Raw genomic sequence first — 23566 nt, 5'->3', positions numbered from 1 at the left:
GAGGTGGCCCAGCCATTTACAGTCAACGTATCTGTTTCCAGCCAGCCACTAATTGCAGGCACTATTTTAGGAGTTCAGCGGTGGGGGGATGCGGTGATGACTGGCAGACGGCAGTAGCGAACAGTGGCATCGGTTCCCTTCAGAGCAGAGCCTCTGGAGAGAAGCAGCTGCAGAGCTGTAAACTATGGTTAAGCACTTCCCCATTTACTTAAAAAAAATTTTAATTGTGGTAAAATACATATAACATAAAATTGACCATCTTAACCATTTGTAAGTGTACAGTTCACCAGTGTTAAGTAGATTCACGATGTTGCGCAAACATCCTCTCTTACTTTGATCAGTCAGCATTCGGATCTCATAAATCGGTTTATATCTCATCAACGGCTCTTATCATGCTTCCAGAGCATCACAACTAGACTCCTGATACGACACTCGCCACTTGGCAGTCCTCACAGTCTGGAGTTTGTCTTAGCTTTTCAAAAAAACTCAAGGGGCCGGCTCCATGACCGAGTGGTTAAGTTTGCGTGCTCCGCTGCGGCAGCCCAGGGTTCGGATCCTGGGCGCGGACATGGCACCGCTCGTCAGGCCACGTTGAGGTGGGGTCCCACATCCTACAACTAGAAGGATGTGCAACTAAGATATACAACTGTGTACAGGAGGGGTTTGGGGAGATAAAGCAGAAGAAAAAGAAAAGATTGGCAACAGTTGTTAGCCCAGGTGCCAATCTTTGGAAAAAAAAAACAACCAAAAAAACAACAAAAAACTCCAGAGCTGAGAATGGACAGCTTCTTCACAATAGCAAACATCCATTTACACTATAGCCTTGGTCTTGAAAACTGAATATAAATTGAGTTTTTGTAAAACTAAACATTCTTAAAATGTACCAAGCAGGGCCAGCTCTTTCAAAGAGTCCCATGGAGACTCCTTTTGTACAGAGAGGGGACCCTCTGTCGCTGGGAAGAAACACTCCTGGCTTCATCTTTGCCATTTTGTCTTTCCATACAGTGGGCTTTCCTAAAGAGAGGCAGGCCTGCGCAGAGCTGTGTCCACAGCCTCCTGGAGGAGTTTCACAGAAATCCCATCCAAGGGCTGCAAAGGCAGCATCGCACACTCCCACATGCCTAGCACGTTGTCAATAATGAGATTCTCCTGGGCTGCAGAGACCAAAGGAGCTCAAGTTTGAGGAGCACAAAAGAAGGATGCTCTCCCTCCATGGCAGGGGGTCGTGTGTGCCGTGAGCGATAAGTGAGAGGCGGAGGAGGAAATTATCTCCTGACTGTGCTCCCGAAAACAGACCCGGAGGGAAATGATATGAACTGCGTCTAACACAAACACATCCATTCCAAAGATACACCGCAGGCGCATGATAAACACACAGAGAGAAGTGGCAAAGGGAGAGGGCGGGAGACCGAGAAAGAAGAAAGGGAGGCTTGGTCTGCCCCGCTTGTCCCCCCGTGCAGTGGGGTTCACAGTGGGAAGAAGTGCTCCAGGGAGCCTGTTTGGATATAGTATAAGGACTTGGGAGGCATTCTTTTGGGAATGAGTATGCCTTCATCTCCCCCTTTTGATTCCCATTTCTTTTATTTGGCCATGCAAAGTGGTAAGGCTATTACTAGCATCCTGGGACCCTGGAAATGAATCTGCATGCCTGACCTCTCCTCCATCCCACCTGGGGGACTAAAGCCGGGTCCGTCTGAGGACAAAGCAACTGGTGGATGCAATTCCATGGAAGGGCAGTCAATCACATCAAATGAGACGTCTGCAGCACGGAGATGAAAGAGCCAGCTGACCGAATGACAGTCTGTTCTGCATTTCAGCTGGCATCTGGTGACAGCCCAGAAATAGTTTCCAGCCAAGCGGGAGTTTAGGGACCCAAGGGTCAGGATGCTTAAACGTATCCGCAAGGGCTTATTGACAAACTCTTCTGCCTCGGTCCTGTCTTGCAAACATCACGGGCAGTAACATTGATCTAACTTCATAGAGGCTGGGAATGAAATTGGAGAGAGATCTTGCTGCAAAGCTTTTTTCAAAACAAAGTTCTGGAATTCTATTCCTTAACGCTTCCTCTTCTTTATTGTCATTACCATTATCATAGTTACTTTGGGATACACAAGAGCTTGATATATACTTCATTTACTCCTCATAAGGATCCTAGGAGGTAAGCATGACTACTCTCATCTTATGATGGGAAAACCTTGCCTCAGAGACACTAAGTAATTTGTCCAAGGTCACACAGTAAGTGGCATAGTGGAATTTGGTTATTTCTACACTTTCTCTCCTACTCTCCTATTCCACTTCCCTATGCAGTCAAATACAATCTTGAACCAAAATATATGTCTTTTGACAACCGTGACATCTTCCAAAATTGTATATTAAAAACAGAATACACATGTCACCAAGATTAATATTTCTAATTTGGTTGATTCAAAAGACACACGAGCACACTAACATTTATGAGAAGATTAATATCCTGATGTGTGCACCAAGCCCAGGGTACGTGACCTTTTCTCTTTGGTAATCTCTGGCACAGCTGCCAAACCAAAAGGGTGAGCAGATATTGCTAAAAAAGGAAAAAGGGCCCACATGAAGCATGCCACACTTTCTATTTTTTGATGGAGACTTACGGCAACCAGCCCACACTCTGATGCGTCAACTCAATTTTCCGATCAGGAAGATTAATTTAACTGAGTAAGTCAACATAACTGAGAAACACAGCTGCTGGTAAGCTGCAGGCTGTGAGCCAGTATGGAATAAGCAGTTTCATTACATATACACACGTACACAAATGAAATGTCATATGTGCTATCAGCTAGCTATTGCTGTATAACAAATCATCCCCAAATTCAGTGGCTTAAAATAACCATTTATTTCTCATGAGTCTACTAATCGGCTGGGCAGTTCTGCTGAGACTGTCCAGCCGTGCCTATCCACTGGGCTCACTCGTGTGTCCACAGCCAGCTGGTGGGTAGGCTGACGGCTGGCTAGGATGACTTGCCTTTGCTCCATGCAGTCTGGCATCCTCCACTGGTCTAGCCTGGACTTGTTCTTATGACAGTGGCAAGGCTCTAGGAGAGAGTGGGGTCCATGTGCCAGGTCTCCTGAGGCCTAGGCTTGAAACTGGCATGATGTCATTTCCTCCTCCTTTTATGGGGCAACGCAAGTCACAAGGCCAGCCTAGATTCAAGGGGAGGAGAAACAGACTCTACCTCTTGACAGGAAGAGCTTCAAGGTTACATTGAAAAGGATGTGGATACAGGGAGAAGGGGAGAATTAGGGCCATTTTTTGCAATCGGTCTACCACAAACATACACAATATATCTGAAACACTGCAAAGTGCTAACAGCTCATGTGCAATGAGCAATGGGTTAAAATCCCAGATGATACCAGTGCTGGGTGAATGTTTCTTTAAATTCTCGTCTAGTGAGAAGGGGAAGGAGTGGGGAGAACACTGAGAAGGAAGGATGCCAGGGTGCTGGGCGGCCCAGACAGGCTGTTGGCAAGTGGCTGGTTTTCAGGCATGTGGTTTTGGGTAACCTGAGTGAAGGCAGGGTCCACCTAGAGAATCAGAAAGGTAAGCCAAGGCAGAATCCTTTAGGCAAGATCAAGGTGGGGTGTTCAAGTATGGACCTTGATCAAGTTCAAGATCAAGCACAAACACCAGAGCTAGAGGGCCAGAGGCCACAGCTGCAGAGCACCGTCTGGAGGCTTGGATTCCATTATGACAAGGGCAGCAGCTGTCCACCCAGCCTGGTCCTGGATTCCAGGCACTGTGCTACATGTCCCCTCTGTATTATCACAGTAATCTCCACTGCTTTTTGAAACAAATCCTTGAGTAGTTATTGCTATAAGGGTTTGTTAGAGGTCAACTTGTTCAGTCCTTGTCTGAAAATATCTTTATTTTGTCCTCACTCTCAAATGATAGTTTAGCTTGATATAGAATTTTAAATTGACATTTCTTTTTTCTTTTTCTTTTTCTTCTGGCTTCTACTGTTGTTTTGAGAAGTCTCATCAGTCTAGTTGAGCTTTCTTTGTAAATAACCATTTTTTCTTCTTTTAAGATTTTCTCTTTATCTTTGGAGTTCAGCAATTTCACTACGATGTGTGGAGGTGTAAAACACTTATCCTGCTCAAGACTCATGCTCCTTGAATCTCAGGAATCAATTCTGGAAAATTCTCAGCCAATAAATTGTATTTCCCATTCTCTTCCTTTGGAATTTGTATTAGGTAACTGTTTAACTGCTCTTTCCGATTTTCCATGTCTTTATTTCTCCATGATGCATTGTGGGTAATTTCTTCAAATCAATCTTCCAATTCATCATTTCTCTCTTTAACTTTGTCTAATCTGTTGTTTAAATCATCTACTAAGGTTTTAATTTCAGTGACTTTTTTTCATTTCTAGAAGTTTAATTTAGTTTATTTTCAAATCTCCCTGTTCTTTTTTTCAGTGTCTTGTTCTTTCTGCTTATTTTCAATGTTTTAATTTATGTCTTTAATAATTTTAAGCATACTCATTTTGTGTGTGGGGGGCTCCTTCAGATTGTTCTATTGAGGACTGAGGGTCTAATCCTGATGTCTGTTGTTTCTTTGACTTTCCTGCATGGTGTTTTTCTCCTTGTGTGTTTTATAAGTCTAGATTATGAGCTCATCTTTAAAACTGCTCATATATGGGAATCTGATAGCCTGGATTGACGACTTGTTTTCTCCAGAGCAGTTTGGTATCAACTTTTTGACTTGGGGATTTCTGGATCATAAATTGGAACCCTAAACCCACGTAAGGCATGTCCTATGTCTCGTCTCTGACTCCCCTGAGAAGACACTTCTTCCCCTCCAGTCAGGACACAGGCTTATTGCTCGGGCTTTCTGTTCCCTCTCTGTTTCTCACCTCTGGTGATTTCTTTTAATTCTTGGGAGGTCAGTGCAGCATTTAAAGGGATCTTTGCTGTAGTTTATCTAGCATTTCTGGAGTATTTGTAGTGAGAGAATTTTCAGGCTAATTAGTCCACACTATTGCCACTCTAGAAGTTGCTAATATAGCTCTAATATTTCTCCATTATTTGTTCATCTCCCCCTTTTTTTTCCTGAGGAAGATTAGCCCTGAGCTAACATCTGTTGCCAATCCTCCTCTTTTTGCTGAGGAAGACTGGCCCTGAGCTAACATCCGTGCCCATCTTCCTCTACTTTACATGTGGGACTCCTACCACAGCATGGCTTGCCGAGTGGTGCCATGTCTGCACCCAGGATCCGAACCACTGAACCCGGGCCGCCAAAGCAGAACACGTGCACTTAACCGCCGTGCCACCGGGCTGGCTCCCATCTCCCTTTTTAAAGAAGGGAGATAAGTCTCAGGCTCAGAGACTTTGGCAGGTCACAGCATCATGCTAGATCTTAATAGCATTGTTTTATGTTTAACATATTTATTTTTTTATGATTCCTTTCATTTATGATAAGTAATACCAAGTTTCCATTTGAGGCAACACTTCCCTGTAAGATAAATTTATTTAAGTAAAGATTATGAGTCGACATAAAAATATTCAATAGGAACACCCATGATAAGTAGAAATGACACAAATCATGAAGCTGTATGAGAATGACTCTGGCTGGGAAACCTGGCTGTAAACCCACGGCGGTTATTGTCATCCTGCTCATGGTTACAACCTCCTGCTTGGTTTAGCATTGGTGATAGTTTAGTAAGACTCTAGTTTAGTAAGTTCGCTTTCTGAGAGCACAGCTATTTTAAAAGATGGTCATATTTCCACTGGTAATTTACCTAACTCAACCGGATCTGGGCACAAAACAAGATTTCCCTGTGGTTGCTTCCTCTTACCCCTCCCAAGCTTTACAGTTCTTTATTCCATTTCTGAAACAGATGGCACAGTGACTGCTGGTAAGGAACAGTCAGGGCAGAGGGCACTGATAAAGCTGCTGGTAGTAATAAGCCTTTATGACAAACTCCGCCACTCCGCCACCTCCTTGCATCAACAGCCCTGCCAAGCTGTGGAGCCCCAGCCCGTGGAGCGGCTGACTAGCAGCCGGCATCTTTGAACGTCCCTGTGTGCAAGAGTGTGTCCATGGACCTCCTTAGCCTGAGCCCAGGCCCCTGGTAGGGTAACTGGTGACATGTTATGAACTTGGTCGCTGATCTTCCTCTTCTCTGCCAATGATTTTCTCCACCTGCATCAGCCACACGGCAGGGGGCTCCCAGTGATGGCCGGGATGCTGCAGAATTCCCCAAAACAACCCCATCTGAGTTCCCTTCGGTCTTTAAAAAAAAAACCCCACATAATCCTGATTTTGTTTAGTTTTGGTCATTCTAAAAACTAAGAAAAGGTGATGTCACTGATGGGATCTGGTTGTTATTTCTTTGTCTTTTCTTATAAGAAATTCTTTGTCAGCTCATTTCCTCCTGACTTTCATCTGCAAAAGAAAAAGGCCAGTGAAATAACAGCACCCTTTGGGCAGCTGCTGCCAGAGAGTCTGGCCACGCTTGCATGCACAGAGCTTTTGCTCTGGTAACATGGAAGCAGGGGTTTGATGAGCAGGAGCCGGGGCTGGTGCACACCTCTCCATTTCCTCATCTGGAAAATGGCCAAAGAGCCTTAGCTTGCGGGGCTGCTGCGAAGGTTCCACAGGATGAGGTCTGGAGACACCTGTCACAGTGGGTACCTGATAAATATTAGTTCCTTCCCCTGTTTGCATCTTTGTTGTTAGTGCTGTCGAATCTGACTCCTAGCGCCCCTGTGGACAGCAGAGTGGAACCCTGCCCAGTCTTTTTGCACCATCCTCTCTCCTTCCGGCGCTGTATCAGACAAGCTCCGCTGCTATTCATAGGGTTTTCAGGGCCAGTTCTTTTGGAAGTGGGCAGCCAGGTCCTTCTTCCTAGTCTGTCTTGGTCTGGAAGCTGCCCTGAAACCTGTGCACCATGGGTGACCCTGCTGGCATTTGAAATACCAGTGGCATAGCTTTCAGCATCACAGCAATGATGCAGCCACCACAGTGTGACAAGGGACATACAGGTGGTGGGGTTCCCTGACCAGGAAATGAACCTGGGCTGCCGAACCTTAACGACTAGACCACCCAGGGCTGGCTCTTTGTATCTTTGGTGCCTGATAAGTGCAAATCAGAAGGATACAAGTGGGTGGCACGGAAATTTCTCAGGAAGCGGGAGCAGCTGCTCAGTTTTGCACGAGCCTTCAATGGAAGGCAGTCAGGAGACCCTCCCCAGCCGGTGCTTGTTGGAAACCCACCCTGTGCTGGGCTTGGAGGAGCCCCTTCCCTGGTGACGCGTGTGCCCCTGAAAGTCACCACAAGGTGGTGCTGTGGCCACCACAAACGCTCCAGGTGTCTCCAGGGCCAGGTCCTACTCCAGGAGCTTCCCGGAATCGCATCTGGCTAGAGCGGGTGGGAGCACCCTGCCAAGAGGTGGGCTGACCACATCCCAGAGCGCCCGCCCCTCCCTGGGGTCCCTGAGATGAGCCACGAGACCGAGACTCCAGACCCGGCCCTGCCTTAAACTAGCTGTGCAGGCTGGGCAAGTCGGGTCAACACTCAGCTATGCAATTAAAGGAGCAGGTGGAGGGTCCCAACGGGGCAGTGGAGAGAGCCCTGGGGTGGAGTTAGCAGGCCTGGGGCCACCCTTGGCTCCTTGGCTGACATCTGTGTGACCGTGATCAAATCTTCTCAGCTCTCTGAGCCTGTTCTCTTGAGAACCAGAGATAAGTGTCCCTCTCTCCCAGGCTGGCTGTGACGATCCATGAGACAGTACACACAAAGGGCACTCAACCAACGGCCTTCGTTTGGTGCCCTTCAGCAAGGCCTGTTATTGGGTATCCAAGGCGGCCAAATGAGGGGCTGGAGACCCCAGCCTTGGGGAAGCGAGTGTGAAGAGAAGAGAGGACTCCAGGACAAGCAGGTGGGCAGGTCTGCGCTGCTGCAGGCAGGTATGGCTGTGGGAGGGGTAGGCAGTGTTCAGAAGGGAGGTCCCCTCCCATCCGAGATCCCAGGTGGGGATGGAGTCTGGCTGACCTCTGTTCCCTGCACAGGTCCTGACACCTGGCACGTCCTCCGCAGAAGTCTGCTGACTAATGGATAAACAAACACACCGACTGAAAGCACTAATACTCAAGACTCAGGTCAGATTCCGCGTCCGGGTCTCCCCTTTCCGTCTGATGGGTCAAGGCCCTGCATTCTGGACCCTGTTCATCTCTCTGACCTTGCTTCTCCTGACTTCCTAGCAGAAACCTTGGTTCAGGCCGCCTGCCCTCCCCACTCACCTTCCTGCCTCTGCCTCTTTGCCATCGCCAGTCCTGGGCTCGAAGGCCTCCTGCTTTCCTCACGGCCTCTCAAAGCTCACCAGTTCTTCAAGGCCCACACCCCCTCCCTGAAGTCTGCCCTGCCATCTGGAAGGAAAGTCTCTCTCCTCTGAGCTTCGTAATGTCTAGGACCTTGTGATGCAGTGTTTGGTACTGTTATTTACCCGTTTTAAAGCTGGTATCTATTAACTTTATCGGCAATTTGAGGTCAGCAAGCTTATCGTAAGAGGCAGCATAAAAGAAAGGTTAGTAGAAAATGGTATAAAGTCAGACGTATCTGGGTTAGAATCCAAGACTTGCTAATTACTGGCTGTGAGCCCTTGGCCAAGTCACCTAACCTCCCTGGGCTTCTGGTTCCCCAACTGTAAAAATGGAAAATACAACACCTGCTTCCAGGTGTAGTAACACCCACACCTTCCAAGGTGACTGGGAAGCAGCTCAGGATGGATTCCGCTCCTACCTGGCACATAGTAGGTTCTCAGTAAACATCAGCTCCCTTCCTCTTTCCCCCTCTCTGAACGATGGTTTCTTATTTTGGAGACGAGCAGCTGTTCTCCATCAAACTTCTGCAGAGGAATGTGGCAGGAACTAAAAGTCATGCTTTCCACTGTTCTCTGAGCCTGCGACGCAGGCCACACAGTCTCGTGAAGCCTCAATCTCTAGCAGCTGCTAAAGTACAAAATGTAAAATCACCCAAATAAAAATCGACTTGGGACTTGCCGCCTAATTAACCGTCTTCCAAGTGCCCAGGTGCTCGCCAAAGCCTAAGGGTCATTAACTCTAATCTCAGTTCCCAGGAAGCCCCAGCGACAGCCTGCCTGACAATTACCAGCACCCTGGAAAGATTATTCGCGACCAGGGCCTTCTCCTCAGGGCTCCAGGTTTGTGACCTCCAGCCCGACCTTTCCAGCTACCAAAGGCAGGGGTGGCCCGAGGCCCTGCGGGTTAATTAAGCGCATGCTCAGCTCCTGAAGGAGAGGGTGCAACTCACAGACAGAGCGAGTCTGCTTGAAACGGGAGATCTTGTTACCTGCAGAGAAGGCATCTCCACATCCCCTCACGGATATGAGAAACAGGAGGTCAACACTTTCCGTTTTTGCTTTGATTGCTAGGAAGCTAACAGCTAAATTCACAGCTCAGTAACAGCAGCTAGACAGTAACAGGAGAAAATACAATAGTCACAATAACAGTGGTTACTGAGTGCCTATGACTTGCCAGCCATTCTGCTAAGCACTTTACCAACATTATCCCACTTAATCCTTTTAATCCTCCTCTGAAGGAAGCATCAGCAGACCCATTTCGCAGGCGAGGAGCCTGAGGCATAGGGACCAAGCACATGTGCTTGTCTGCTCAGCTAGTGAGGGGCAGAGCTGGAACTCAGGTCCAGGCCTGGCTGCAGGTGCCCAGGCTCCTTCTCTCCAGGCCCAGCTCCCCTGCATTTAAGCTTTCAAATTGGCTCAAGCCTCCTGTCCTCATTTATATTTTTTCTGGTCCTGATGTTTTATATTTATCCATAAATTATTGTTTTCATGACTGAATTCCCTGAGAAGTCCTGCAAATCCTTTGAGGAAGGAGATGGGGCTTTGCATAAATAAATAAATGGCTGTCTGAGTAAATGAGTGAATAAAAGATGGGAGAAAAAATGAATAATGAAGACTATACTAGAGACTAGAAAGGTCAAAGTTCACATGGGGACATCCTATGCTGGGATGGCAGGGACAGGGGCTCCAAACTCAGACCCTGTCATTAAAACACACAGTGTAGGGGACGCACAGACCCACAGGCAGGGATGTTCTATCTTCTGTTCTGAAAAAGAGGCCTGGCAGTTTTCTAAAAGACAAGAGTTCTGACGATACTTGCAAAGCAGGCTTGATGATCACGGACATCTTAGATACAGGAAAAACCCCACAGCTTCCATTACAGAATGCTGTGAACTGAGATGGTTAATTAACACGGAAAATAACGAGACTTGCAGTATTGTCTTCCCCTGTTGGAATGCCCCAGCCCCCATAGCAAGCTCCTTCACTGCGGGCAGTCTGGATCCTTTAGTAACTACCAACCCCGACGCATGCACAGGACCTGTTATACCAAACTGTGAATGAGGGGGAGGCCAGGAGGGCAGGAGATGGAGCAAGGTCACCAGAGAGGGGATCTGTCCATGAAACTGGGATGGTCACCAGGGCTCACTCACGTGGCCAGGAAAAGAGAGACTCCTGGAGACCATTCCCTCCCTATCCGTGTCCTCGCCACGGAAACTGTGGCAGATGATCTGTCTCCCTAGGAGCTTGGGCGGTGAGCACAGACATCTGCTCCCTCTGCTGAGAGCGACAGTTACTGGTGGACCTGAATGAATTAGCATTCAGCTTCCAATGCTGTCTCTTGTGAATGTGTTTAATGGGGCTCTGATCAGCTCTGGCTGCCAAATGGATAAAATCATGTTTCTGAAAAGGCTCGTGCCAGACCTGGGGAGATGCTGGCCTCCAGGCACTGCAGCCCTCGGGGCTCCGTCGGAGTGCCAGTGGCTGGCCTCCCTGGACAACATCTGAGCAGGAGCAGCCTGAACAGGCAGAGCCTGGTGTCTCACAGGCCACAAGCCATCGACTCTCAGATTAAATCGATCCGTTCCTAAATTCTTAACCACCCCTGGGCAGAGTAGTAAGCCTCCTGTCACTAGAAGCAATTAAGCAGAAGCTAGTAGACACCTCTGATGGATGATGTCAAGGGGATCCTATAAGTGTGGAGGTCTGAAACAGACGATCCCAAATGTCCCTGGGAACCCTGAGTCTAGAGGCCATAATTTCCAATGCTCAAGGGATGAAGGAATGAACTGAGGACCGTCGTATGGACTGACCCCAAGATAACTGAAGTGCCTCTGGATCATCAAACTCTGACACACTGAGTGTTAAGTGCCCCTTGCAGTTCTAATGCTTTCAAGACTACCAACGACCTATGTGTATAATGATCTTAGCCAATTATCAAGCAGGCTCTGCTAGATGCCTTATATGAGCATTTTATTTATCCTTACAATATCTCGATGAGGCGGGTATCGTCAGCTCTATTTTACTAAGGAGTTAGTAAGTAGTGGAGCCAGGATTCGAACCCAGGGCTTTCTGGCCATGAGCCCGTGATCCTAATCCTGCAGCAAGGAGAACTGTGGCCTTCTGGGTAGTTATTAGCAGACTTTTCTAATGAGCAGGTAACCTCCTCCTCATTCTGCACGTACATTCCAGTTAGGAGTAGAAAGTGCGTCTACAGAGGGCTAGACCAAGTGGCAGGCAAGGCAGGCTAGGGAGGTAGGTCCTGGAATAAACAACCCCTGGGGAACTTCTGCACAACAGGTTCCCCACCTCCAGGGGATGCTGAAGTGGCCGGATGTAAGGCACAAGCGCTGGCCATGGAGTAAGGGACCCGGGTCCCGTCTGGTCTCAGCTGCAGGAGCAGTGGAATTCTCCGCCATTCCGCCTTTCATACCAGCACATCTCTCTGCCCCCCTTCTTCCTAGGCCTCCCACTACCTCCACAGGGGAGGGGGCTACTGGTCTGATTGGTCAAGTGCAAGGACACTGATGTACAAGTGGGCACATCGCCGCACTTAGGAAAGCCAGCCGAGTCCCTGGGGGCAGGCAGGGACTTTTCTCTCTGGGGCCCTATCTTCATCCCGTGAGGTGGGGATGGCGCCCTCTTTGTCTGCCTCTCTCCTTTGCCTTCCTTCCTCTGTGCTGCCAGCCGGGACAAAGCAGGTCCCCAGATCAGGAGTGGAGTTGTCCGGGCTGAGGCTGCGGGGCGATCCAGCACAGCTTCAGCCAAGCTCTTCCCTGGGGGTTTGCGGTGCCGGCCTAGGTGGCGGTTGGTATGGGGCCACATTTAGCCGACCACCCTCTGGTAGGGGAGGGTAGGGTAACCCTGAGAGTTTTTTTCTTTTCTGTAATGCAAGTGCCTGACTTAAGCTTTGACTGCCAAGGCATCCACTTCAACAGGGCTATCTCGAGTAAACACACTGCCAGCCACACAACGAGATAAAGAGCCAGGCCACCTCCCCCGCCCCAAGGCTCCTTTGTTTTAGACACCTTGGTTGATTTCAATAATTGACCATTTGGGCCACTTGTTTTTTCTCTTCTTGTGCTTTAAATATCTGCTGTTATGTTTTAAACTCACCAATAAAGAGTCAGCCCGTGAAATCCTAGGTCCCCACCGTGGACCGCAGAAAAAGCAGAACCCCAGGCCTGTGTGTGCTTTCTCTGTCTAGCTGTTGCTGTGGCCCCATGTGTGTGTGTTTTTCAGGTTCTGTAAGTAATAAACCTTTATGTTTGCAAAGTTTCCTGATGGTGACTGCTGAAAGGCGTCTTGCCATCATAATTAGAACTGCACAGGCTGGTCCGACCACATTAGTGACTGATAGGCTGAGACCAGCACGAAGCAGGCAGAGAGAGCCGCAAGCAGATGGATGTAACACATCGCATGAGCGCCGGCACAGCTGGGTCCAAGGGGGGAGGAGGCAGGTCGGCAGCTGGACGAAGCAGAATGACCCAGACTTAGGAGCTGGGTACTGGGCGCGACTCCCAGCTCTGACTTGGGGCAAATCCCTTCAGCTCTGGGTCTCAGTCTCCTTGCCTGCAGTTCCGCAGAATGGCATGAACATTACCTGCCTCATGAGGACGCGGCAAGCATCAGAGTTAGAAAAACTGTCGCCGTTGGGCATAAGCACGGACATCCCATCTCAGTGTGACCAGCACCAAAAACAAACACAAACCCACACTGCATGCTCCGAGATAAAGCAAAAATAATAGTTCCAGTTCCCCAAATGACGGAGCATTTCCCATACGACGCTGACTCCTAGTAAAAACAACTCTGTCCCTAGCGTTTAGAAGGCTGGCATCTGAAGACACTGCGTGTCCTGTGTGGCTTCAACAACCTCGTGAGAAAATGGTTGCTTTGCCACCAAGGACACACTGATGAAACCTGGGTAACCTTGGTAATTGTGAGTGTGTGTTTTCCCTTTAGAAAAGGGAAAGGTGTGTGTTTAATCTGGCAAGCCAGGACTTCTGAAGTCTAACTAGTTGACACCTTTTTACAAGAAACTTTTCTAAATACTTCCGAGTCTGAGTCTTCCTTCCACGTGGGGTGTGGAGGGAATCTTTGAGCCACATCTTGAAGGATGTGTCTGAGCTGGCTCCATGCCTGGGCTCAGGGGAGGGGAAGACTCTTCTGGACTGTGAGAACAGGTACAGAGGCACGGGATGCCTGGACCTAAGCAGACAGGAGTTGCCCTAAATGCCCAGTTTTCCTTCTTGAGCACAAAGGAGATCCGGATGTGGCTGAAGGAAGGGCAGTTGATAGAAATCTCAAGACTTTCAACCAAAAAATCCTAATGGGCCCACCTAGGCACCTCACTTTGCCTCACACTGAGCCTTAACTATAAAGTAGAGACAATTATCCTGACGTTTGGCTGCTGTAAGGATCAGAGATCAAGTCATGAATTAGAGCAGAAGTCAAACATTGTGGATCCAAATTCGAGCTTCATCATTACTAGTCCTGTAACTATGGGTTAGTGACTTCACCTCTGGAAGCCTCAGTTTCCTCATCTGTATAACGGGGATAATTAAAACCTCATAGGAGTATTGCCAGGATTAAATAAAATAAGGCATGTAAGGTATTTAGCTGTGCCTGGCACACAGTAAGTGCCCAATAATTGTGAGCTGGTGAGACGACGATGATGATCGGAATGGATCCATCAGGCAAGCAGGTAGTAGGGGTCTCAGTAAACCCCGGGGGAATCTGGGTCTGTCTATTTCTGTCTGAAGAGAAGATTCCTCAGCCTCACAAAGCATTCAAATCCTCCAGAAGCTAAGGGATTCCCGCTGGGAGTCCGTCCTTCCCACCCAGCTTGAGCACAGCTGAAGATGTGGCAAGGCTGCTCTGAGAATCCGAATAGCAGATGGAGAAAGCTCCGCAGATGCCTCGCACAGCTCTAGGATGACGCGGGAGTAGAGGGTGGTCCAGCGCCTGCGGTGCCTCTGCAAACCCAGACCACCTGCCTGGAGCTGTGGGAGGAGCAGAACAGGCCTGAAGGACTGGCTGGGCATCTGGCTCTGTCCTGCAGGACTGGCTTCTTGCGACTCCTTCCATTCCCTAAGCCGAGTACTTAACCGAGCTTGAAGTGGTCTCTACCTAAGGGCAGGATGCTCAGGTTAAGGATGTCAGGCAGCTCTCCTAGAACTTGGTATGGAAGAACACTAAGAGCTCCCTTTACTGAGCACCTACTATGTGCCAGGTGCTTTTCAGATGATGGACACACATCACTGCCGACCCCCGCAGCCATTCTGCAAGACCCCAACTCATGCCTCAGAGAGGGCAGATTATTTCAACAGACTGAACTGTAAGTCCAGGAGGAGAGGGGCTGGATGGGCTTGTTCACTAGAGGGCTTGCCACACAGTAGGTGCTTAATGAATATGAGCCAATGGAATGAATTTGATTTTGAATAATTCTGTTTGGGAGGTCTGATCTGAGAAACTGTTCCAAGAGAAAACATCCAACTTGGGGGAGGGGGCCCCAAATAATAGAAATAGGAGTTCTAGAGTCAGAGAAAAGTATTAAAATCTTAGTTCGAGAGCAAGCTGCTCTACCCTTCTCTAAATCTCGCTCTTCTCATCTGAAAAATGGGGGCAGAATGACCTGTCTCATGGGGTTGTTGTGAGGGTTGAAGAGAATGTATGGATATTCCTGAGCAGAAACCAGGCAGAGAGCTGGGCCTTCATAAACGGCAGCTCCTGCTACTATTGCTATGACTATTATGACATCATTCCCATTTGTGGGCAGCTCTGCATTTTCACCGGGTCATCTCCTCTGATTCTCTGGGCTGTGGGCATGGTCTGGAGCCACTTGCCATCCGTGGTGCTCAGAGCTTTGGCTGGGATCTGCCTGGGGCCTTCCTCCTGCCAGACTGGACCCAGCTCTCTGCTGGCCTCAGCTCTGGTCCTTTGGTGGGTAACATGCTGGCTATCGTTCCTGCATCTGTCTGTGTGGGGGCCCCTCGGCTGAGCCCCTGGGCTCCTGGGTGCCATCAATTTTGTGGCTCTCACCCAAGCCTCCTCAGGACCTGCTCCCCTCTGGCGTTCCATCAAGGTGTACCTCTATCCTCCAACCTGTGAGACAAGGTAGGGGAAGATAGGAAAGTCCCTATTTTGTAGATAAAGAAACAGGCTCAGTGAGAACTGTGTCTGGCTGAGGCCTCAGCTGAGAATTAATTACAGAGGCCAGAATCCAGCTAAGCTCTGTCTTCTGGCTGCTAACCGAGCGTGAAGTTCCTGTATGTATTCAGGGAAGGAACTTGGGGTTATTTTTATGGAACCACAAGGCTCCCCCAGTGGACAGAAGATGCGTGTGGCAGTCACTCATGCTATTCACAACACAGTTCTGGCTCTCTGCCTTCTGAGCACATCTGGGAATCCATTTATTGGCCCCTCCTGGATGTTAGGAATGTCCACGTGCATTGCTTTCCCTGGCCAATGAAGCATGAGTGAAAGTGACATGTGTTACTTCTAGGTGAAAGTGTGTCAAGAGCCTGTGCACAACTCACCCTGGTCTCTGTCTCCTACTGAGGAACCACATGTTGAGAGGGTGCCTCCATCAGCCCAGGTCTTGGAGTGACCACAACCGTCAGAGCCCCCTGCCTACCCAAAGTGGACAGGCAGCACGAGTGAGACATGAACCTCTGTTGTGTTGCACCTTTTAAGATTGTGGGGATGTTTGTCACTGCAGCATAACCTGACTGATACAGTGTGAGTGCTTATAACACTAGACTTCAGGCTCAAGTCACTTATAAGGCATGCACTCTCTGTTGGCTTTATCCCAGGCACAGGAGGCATAGACGTTGGTCAGAGATGACCCCTGCCCACAAGGGGCTTATAGTCTGGACAGCGATTTGAAAGGAAGCTGACCACTGAGCTTGAGCTTGAGCTTGAGGGAAGGGCAGCCCCGGCTGTGAGGGGCACCCTGTGAATGGTGGCACATCCCCAAAGCAGTAACGCTGTTTGCAACATGACCCAGAAAGGAGGCTGCAGTGGAGACAGTTAACTCCACAGGCAGCTGTTCTTGGGGGAGAGGGCAGCAAGGATGAGCTACAGCCAGGAGGGAGGGGGGAGGGGAGGCTGGCTGGAGGATTACGCGCTCTGGGTGACTCAGCAGGATCGACCGCTACATTGCATCACTAGGTCTCAAGGGAATCCAGAAGACAGTTAGTGGGTTCAAATGCATTAGAGTAATTCCTCTTTGACATCTCCTAACTCAGATAATGACAGCTTTCCTGCAATTAGGACAGGGTCCCCTCACTGTGCAGATTAACTGGGTGTTAAACAAGCAGGGCTGCCTGAAACCAGACAGCTGAGCCGGAATGAATTAGATGTGAAACAGCAGCTCCGGGCAAAGGGTGAATAATTCATTCCGATCACAGCCAGCTGGAGACTGGAAGATGCCCCATCAGTAACCCAAGGCCGGGACCTAGGCGGGGGTTGTCAAGGAAGAGGGGAGAACGGGGGTGCAGCGAGAGAAAGGACAAGAATGTGCAGGCCCCAACCCTTGTGGGAGGCCAATTTTTCCTCAACTAGGTCCAAGGGCCATGTCACCCATGTGTGTGTGGGGTGCTCTAACACAATGTGCCAGCTCCCTTTTATAAAGCTTAAGACAATTCTTAGCATAATATAAATGCTCAACAAGAATTCCTGAGCTCTTATTATATGCCAGTATTTATATGCACTATTGCATCTAATCCTCACAACAACTTCGATGTCGATACTATTATTTGCTGTGTTTCACCAGTCACCTGGACTTCAGAGGTTAGGTGACTTGCCTAGTGGCAGGTTTGAGATTCCAACCAGATGTCCTAACCCAGAGCCTGCACACATGCAGTATCAAAGCTGGGAGCTCTGGGTGGGGAAGAGCCATGTGGCCCTGTCACCTAACGACCATAAGACCTGCACCTTGCTGCCGTCCTTCCAGCTGTGCCTGGCCCACGTCTGTGGAATCGGTGGGGACTGGATGGTAAGTTGTGAAGCCTGGAGGCCAGAGGCTTGCTGGATTGCTGGAAAGAGGATGTGGGGAACAGCAGAAAGATGAGGGCCACGTTGGAGGGTGTATGTGTAAACACGCATGCGTGTGAGCGTATTTTTGTGAGTATGTGTATGCCCACGTTTTTATTTGTTTTACTTTGTGGTATGGGTTGAGGAGGTTGGGCGAGAAAGGTGCCATTAACCTCTTGTTGCACATGGAGAGATGGACGTCCAGGGAGGCTGTGTCCTTGTCCACCCCAGGCTACCCAGCTGGGCAGAGGCAGGACTCAGACCCAGGTCTCAGCTGACTGCGAAGCCCAGCTCTCCTCTATCCCAGAGTGAGAGTTCAGATTACTATTTGGCAAATATTCGCTCCCCTCCCCGTCCGCTGCCAGCAGAGTGCACTGCCCCACTCTGCTGACCCGGCCAGCACTTACTTTGGCCGATGGAATTGCAGCTTCCACTCTTGCCCTCCTGAAACGCTGCCCTGAGAATGTCACGTGGGAAGTCAGACAGGCCTACGGAGGATGAGAGGGCCCCTGGGAAGGACTGAGGCCTGCCAGGTGACTGCCGGTACCAACGACCCGCCAGGGAGTGAGGTCAACTGGGACCTTCCAAGCAATTCAGCTCTGACTGCAACTGCAAGAGGGAGCCCAGGTGCGAACAGGAGAGGAGCTGCCGAGTCAACCCACAGAATCATGAGAAATCATCAGTTATCACTGTTTCAACCCACTCTGGAGAGGTTGTCTGCAGCATGAGTAACTGATACAGGATGTGAGTACATACGATATGAGCAGAGGTCTTAAACGTGCATGCGTTGCTCAGCTTGGCTCTGGCACTCCAGCGATCGACCATAGGAAGAGCATACCCTGAGTGGCTGGTGCCCCTTCAGCCTCACCGTGACAAATACCCATGGAGCAGATCTGAGCGCAGCCTGCAGCCTGGAGCCACGCCTACCCAACCTGCAGCCAGAAACAGGGCTGATTCTAGAGCAGCTGAACCACAGCCAACCTGTAGATCCTGAGCATGAAAATATCTGGCGTTGTAACCCTCTGAGTATGAGGAGTGGCTTGTTAGACAGCATCACTGAAGCAACAGCTGACTGATACACCCATCCTGCCTCTCTATAACCCACACATGTTTAACAAACATTCTGTGTCCTATATGAGAAACGCTGTCCCCCTAATTTTCCCGAGAGGTTCTGACAGTATAGTTATCACTTGCGCCAAGTCAGAGGCACACAGAACAGCATTATGCAGGAGGAAACAGTGGTATTTCTGCAGCTCAACAAAGCCTTTTACAGGAGGGGATGAAGAGCTGAGGGCGGGGAGACATTGCGGGTAGCCAGGGGGTTCCCAGTGGTGATTATCTGTACCAGGCAGAGCAGGGAAGGCAGGTGAGGGACGGCTTTTCGACTTGTTCCATCTCTGGAGCTGCCTGGGTGGGGGAACAGTGCAGATAGAAAGGGTAGGTACAATGTTTCCACGGTGGAAACAGAAACTCGCCTTTACCAGAGCCCCAAATTCAGCCCCGCTTTCTCGGTGGTTTTTGCCTGACCTCTGACCCCAGCCTGGATTTTCCTGGTGAACGCAGCTCAGGGCTGGCTCCCCAGGCCCTTACGCATGGTGGTCCCAGGTTACCCAGAGTTACTGGAAATGAGACAGAGGTGCCTCCCCTTTGCTTAGCGATGTGGACAAAACCAGGGGATAAGGGGCTGTGGAAAGCTCCGAGGGGGGAGAGTGTCCTCTGTGACGGCAGAGGGTGGTGAGGCTCACTGCAGGGCTCACACAAAGGGCCTGGCCCTTCCACGGTGAACGCCGAGGACGGCACCTCCACCTTGCCTTTGCAGCCAGGAAAACAGCTCCGGTCCTCAGTCTAAGGTGATGTGGAGGAGACATTTTCGCAAAAGGTAAAGAACAGGAAAGAATCACGCCAGTAAGCATCAGGGTGTGTCCCACGCCCTTCGGCGATGCCGATGCTGAAAATAACACCAGTCAACGCCTGACTCATCTGGCTCCCTCAGGTCCAGCCATCGGCAAACATTCCCACCCTCCTTGCTTGCTAGCAATTGGTCAGCAATCAGACCACACACTCGGGCTGACCAAGGAGAGTGGCCAGGGGCCATCTTCAAGGGTACCCTCAGCTTGGCAGAAATTCTGAAGGGCAGAAGCTGCAAACTGACATACCTGAGCTGCATTTGGTCCATGAAGGGTTTTACAATTTGCAAAAATCCTCTACGTGGGGCACCTCACAGTTCCTCAAAGCAAGTACACGGGGTGGGTATTAACTATTTTGTAAGTGGGGAAGCTGAGGCTCAGAGAGGCATTCAAGGAAATCCCAAGGGAGAATGTGGGCTGTAACTCCAGCCCCTCTCTCCATCCACCCTCTGCTCTCAGGCCTAGGAGTCCCTGTCTCAGTCCCTTCTCTTGCCTTCAAGGTCCTGCCGCTATGCTCCACCAGGAGAGAGGTCAGTAGGTTCCATGAACAGTGGACCACCCCAAGTGCCTCAAGCTCTGACCTCACTCCCCCAACCCCCTCCTACGAGCAGCCTCTGCTGACAGATCTGTCCCAAACCAGGATTCTGCCCTGGATATCTCACCCGCCCAAGGCCCAGAGCAGTGGCACTCAAGCTTTCCACTGCCTCAACACTGAAAGTACATCAATGGACGGCGTGACACACTCCCAAAGGTGTCTGCAGTGGGTTGAATGGTGGCCCCTCAAAAGATATGCGCTCCTGGAACCTGTAAATGAAACCTTATTTGGCAAAGGCATCTTTGAGGATATAATTAAATTATGCAAATGTAACTAGTTAAAGATTCTGAGATGAGATCATCCTGGATTTAGGTGGGCCCTAAATCCAATGACACTGTCCTTAGAAGACACAAGGAGAAGGCGGTGTGAAGATGAAGACAGAGATTGGAGTGCTGCATCTAAGAGCCGAGGAACGCCAAGGACCGCTGGCAGTCACCTGCAGCTAGAAGAGGCAGGAAGGACCCTCCCGAGAGCCTTAGGAGAGAGCATGGCCCTGCCGACACCTTGATTTCAGACTTCTCCCACTCCCTTCCCTCCCACTCAAGAGTGCACATCAGAACGCAGAGGTCAACGTCATTATTACAGGACTCGAGTTTATGTTCAGAAGAAACAAACCATTTTCCAAATGAGTTAACTATTTTGTCTATTTTCAAACTATTTTTAACTTTTAACTATTGTACCTAAGAACAAATTTACCAGACTCCTGACCCCTGGTCCAGAACCTCTGGCTGGGGGGGATGAACTTGGGGAGGGTTTTCACCTGTGACAATGAGCCACACTCACCTTTCTCCTGAGCCATTTCCTGCAGACAGAAGTAGATGACTCTGGCTCCCAGACTGAAGCCAATCAGGGTGACAGGTCGCCGGCCCTGGAGGAGAAAGGACACAGGTGTCTAGCGAGGGTGGGCACAGCCAGTTCCAGCAGAACATCAGCCCTGAGGAGGGGACCCTTGCACACTCCTCAGTGCCTGCCCTGAGCTTAAAGAGTCACTCATGTGCCACTGCCGGCCCCCGAGCTCTGATGTCTTAATCAGGAGAGTCTGGCCCTTACTCATGCAGGAGTGAAGCCGCCGCTGGAACCGGCTTCCTCTGAAGCCGACAGCCAGCCTCTGGCTGGGTTAAGTCTTTCATCTCAAACCATTATTCAGCTGCCATCTCTTCCTCCCCAGGAGACAGGACTCATCCATCTTGTGGCAAACAGCAGCTATGAAGTGGGGCCCTGCTGGAGCCAGGGAGAGGGGGCAGAAGGGACCCCAGGGGTGATGGGTGAAAAGGCAAAGAGTGACGTTGGAGGGACAACTGTTCTGTTTCTAGATAGGAAGGTGGGACATGAAATAGTGACTTTCCATGATAAGAGAAGGTAGTAAGTTAGACGTAAAGAAGAATTTTCTGACTAAAGAACTTGTAGACAAGGCAATTCATGGGAAAAAGCAAGTTATCTGGGGCATATGGCACAAGTGTTACAAGGAAGGGAAGGAAGGAGCAGATGAGCTCCAAAGGTCCAGCCTGGTCTCAGCAGTCTATGCCTTTTCCCTGTTTTTGTGCCAACACATGTGTCCTCTCTCCCCCGACTCTCCACTTACTGCCATAGACAACCCTCCGTCAGAGAGTATTCCAATTCTGCAGGAACTTTGTGGCAAAGGCTGTCAGTCATCTCCCAAGGCCCATTCTCGCTCTGTCCTTTGGTAATAGAACTCACGAGTTTTACTGGGCACACAGCTACCCAGCCAAAGACTAAGTTTCCCTAACTCCCTGGTAGCTAGGGATGGCCACAGGGCTGTGTCCTGGCCAAGGGAGGTGACGGGAGGCAATAGGTGTGACTTCCAGGCATGCCCTTCATTCCAGCCTCTGACTGTCTGGAATGCAGATAAAATGCTAGAAGATGCATCCTGGACCACAAGAAAGAGGTTGAGGACTGAGGACGTGCAGCCACGAGATCGAAGGAGTCTGGGGTCCCAAAGCTGTAAAGCTGCCAATGTGGCAGGCCACGTAAAGAGCCCCCACGGAGGGCCCCATCCTAATTCCTGGACACTGTGAATGCATATAGCAAAGGGCCTTTGCAGATGGGGTCAAGTGAAGGATCTTGAGACGAGGAGATTATCCCAGATTATCAGAGAGCCCAACGTGATCATAAGGGTCCTTACAAGACAGAGGCGGGAGGGTCAGAGTTACACAGAAGGCGACGTGATGATGGAAGGAAAGGGTCAGAGAGAAAGATCTGAAGATGCTACACTGGCTTTGAAGATGGAGAAAGGGGACCATGACCCAAAGAACGGAGGTAGCCTTTGGAAGCTGGAAAACGCAAGGAAACAGATGCTCCCTGGAGCCTCCCTAAGGAATCCAGCCCTGTGAACCCATTTCAGACCTCTGACCTCCAGAGCTGTAAGGTAATAAATTTGTGTTGTTTTAAGCCAGCAAGGTTGCAATCATTTGTTACAGCAGCAGTGGGAAATGAATACCCATCTTACTGCTCTCGATGCTGACACCCAGGCTGTCACGTGGAAGAGAATAAACCTGCATCTCATCTAAGCCGATGCCTCTCCGGTCTTTGCCTTACAGCCAAAGCTGCCAAAGGACTTCTCTATCCTGGCAAAGATACGGGATTGGATGGGGTTATCCGTTTCTCAAGCAACTTACCCATTGTGGCAGAAACTGCTGGTTTTCCCTCAATATCCATCTTCCCTTTTTCCCATAATAATTGAATTTCAGTTGGGCTCATTGCCACCCAGAATAAAGACTACATTTCCCAGCTTCTGTGGCAGTAGGTATGGTCACATGACTAGGGTCTGCCCAGTGGGATGTTGATGGAAATGCTGTAAGGCCTTTGCTTTTCCTTCTTCAGCCCTTCCCCTCTCCTGCTACTTGGAGCTCAGATGCTGGATCTTGGACCATGGGGTCAAGACCATGTACAGCAGAGCAACAAGACAGAAGGAACCCGGGCCTCTTGACCATGGCACACCATTCTGGTGCAAGACTGCCTTCCTAGGCTTCTCCATGAGAAAGAAACTTCCATCTTGTTTAAGCTACTGTTATTTTGGGTTTCCTCTCACTTGTAGCCAACACTAATTCTACCCATACAGTCATTTCTGATACTATTTCTCAAACTTGTCTCCATTCACTCAAGTTTATTTTGAAGGGGGCGGTTTCGTTTCCTTGGTAAGTACATCTTTACTGGATTCAAAATTTAAAAGCATTATGACGATTTCTCTTTCTGAGCATTTTACGTGGTCTTTGGACCACTGAAGATGTGCTCAGATGGTAGCTCTGTAGCTCTAGGAAGGAGCACCTGGGCTTGTCCATACCTGCAGGTGCCTCTGTTATTCAGTCCTCACCTAATTATCTGCTAGAGATGCACAGTCTCTAATTCCTACTGGTCCATCCTAGGACACTTTCATGACTTGAACTAGAGAGGCAACAGAGACCACCCACTCCCTCAAAACCACTGGGCTACCTCCACCTCCGTGACGTCTGTGCACAAGTCAGCTCCTCATTTCCCCTCTTGCCCCCCACCCACAGCCATTCCCAGGTACCTGCTGTCGGGAGAGCAGGATGTGGGCCAGGTGCTTGCCAACCTCTGCTGATCGATGGAGACACACCCCCCAGGGGTTGTCGATGACGTTGGCGACACTGAGGAGTGAGGCTGGTAAGGTCAGGGCAGCCACAATGCCTGGGGAGGTGGGAT

The 23566-nt window shown here is 49.7% G+C and overlaps 1 protein-coding gene and 1 long non-coding RNA gene across 5 annotated transcripts in view; one reads left to right on the top strand and one right to left on the bottom strand.

Moving 5' to 3' along the window:
* TMCO4 (transmembrane and coiled-coil domains 4) overlaps nucleotides 1–23566 on the bottom strand; it is a 91648-nt gene that overhangs the window by 18987 nt on the left and 49095 nt on the right. For 2 of the 4 annotated variants that reach the window (XM_070600781.1, XM_070600790.1), the window contains exons 11-12: nucleotides 23415–23551; nucleotides 20669–20753 (exon numbers count right to left, since the gene is read on the bottom strand). In XM_070600781.1, the coding sequence (XP_070456882.1) occupies nucleotides 20669–20753; nucleotides 23415–23551 (222 nt within the window). Of the gene's footprint in view, nucleotides 1–5477; nucleotides 6415–9344; nucleotides 9459–20668; nucleotides 20754–23414; nucleotides 23552–23566 lie in introns of those variants that run through there. The other 2 variants (XM_070600792.1, XM_070600793.1) reach the window with 2 other exon arrangements.
* Nucleotides 15141–16703, top strand: LOC139080428 (uncharacterized). Its single transcript, XR_011534942.1, has 2 exons — nucleotides 15141–15463; nucleotides 15852–16703. It is a non-coding gene; the product is annotated as an uncharacterized lncRNA (long non-coding RNA).

The sequence above is a fragment of the Equus przewalskii genome, chromosome 2 (genome assembly GCF_037783145.1).
Source record: "Equus przewalskii isolate Varuska chromosome 2, EquPr2, whole genome shotgun sequence".
In the NCBI taxonomy this organism is placed as follows: Eukaryota; Metazoa; Chordata; class Mammalia; order Perissodactyla; family Equidae; genus Equus; species Equus przewalskii.
This window is presented reverse-complemented; position numbering and strand designations above follow the sequence as displayed.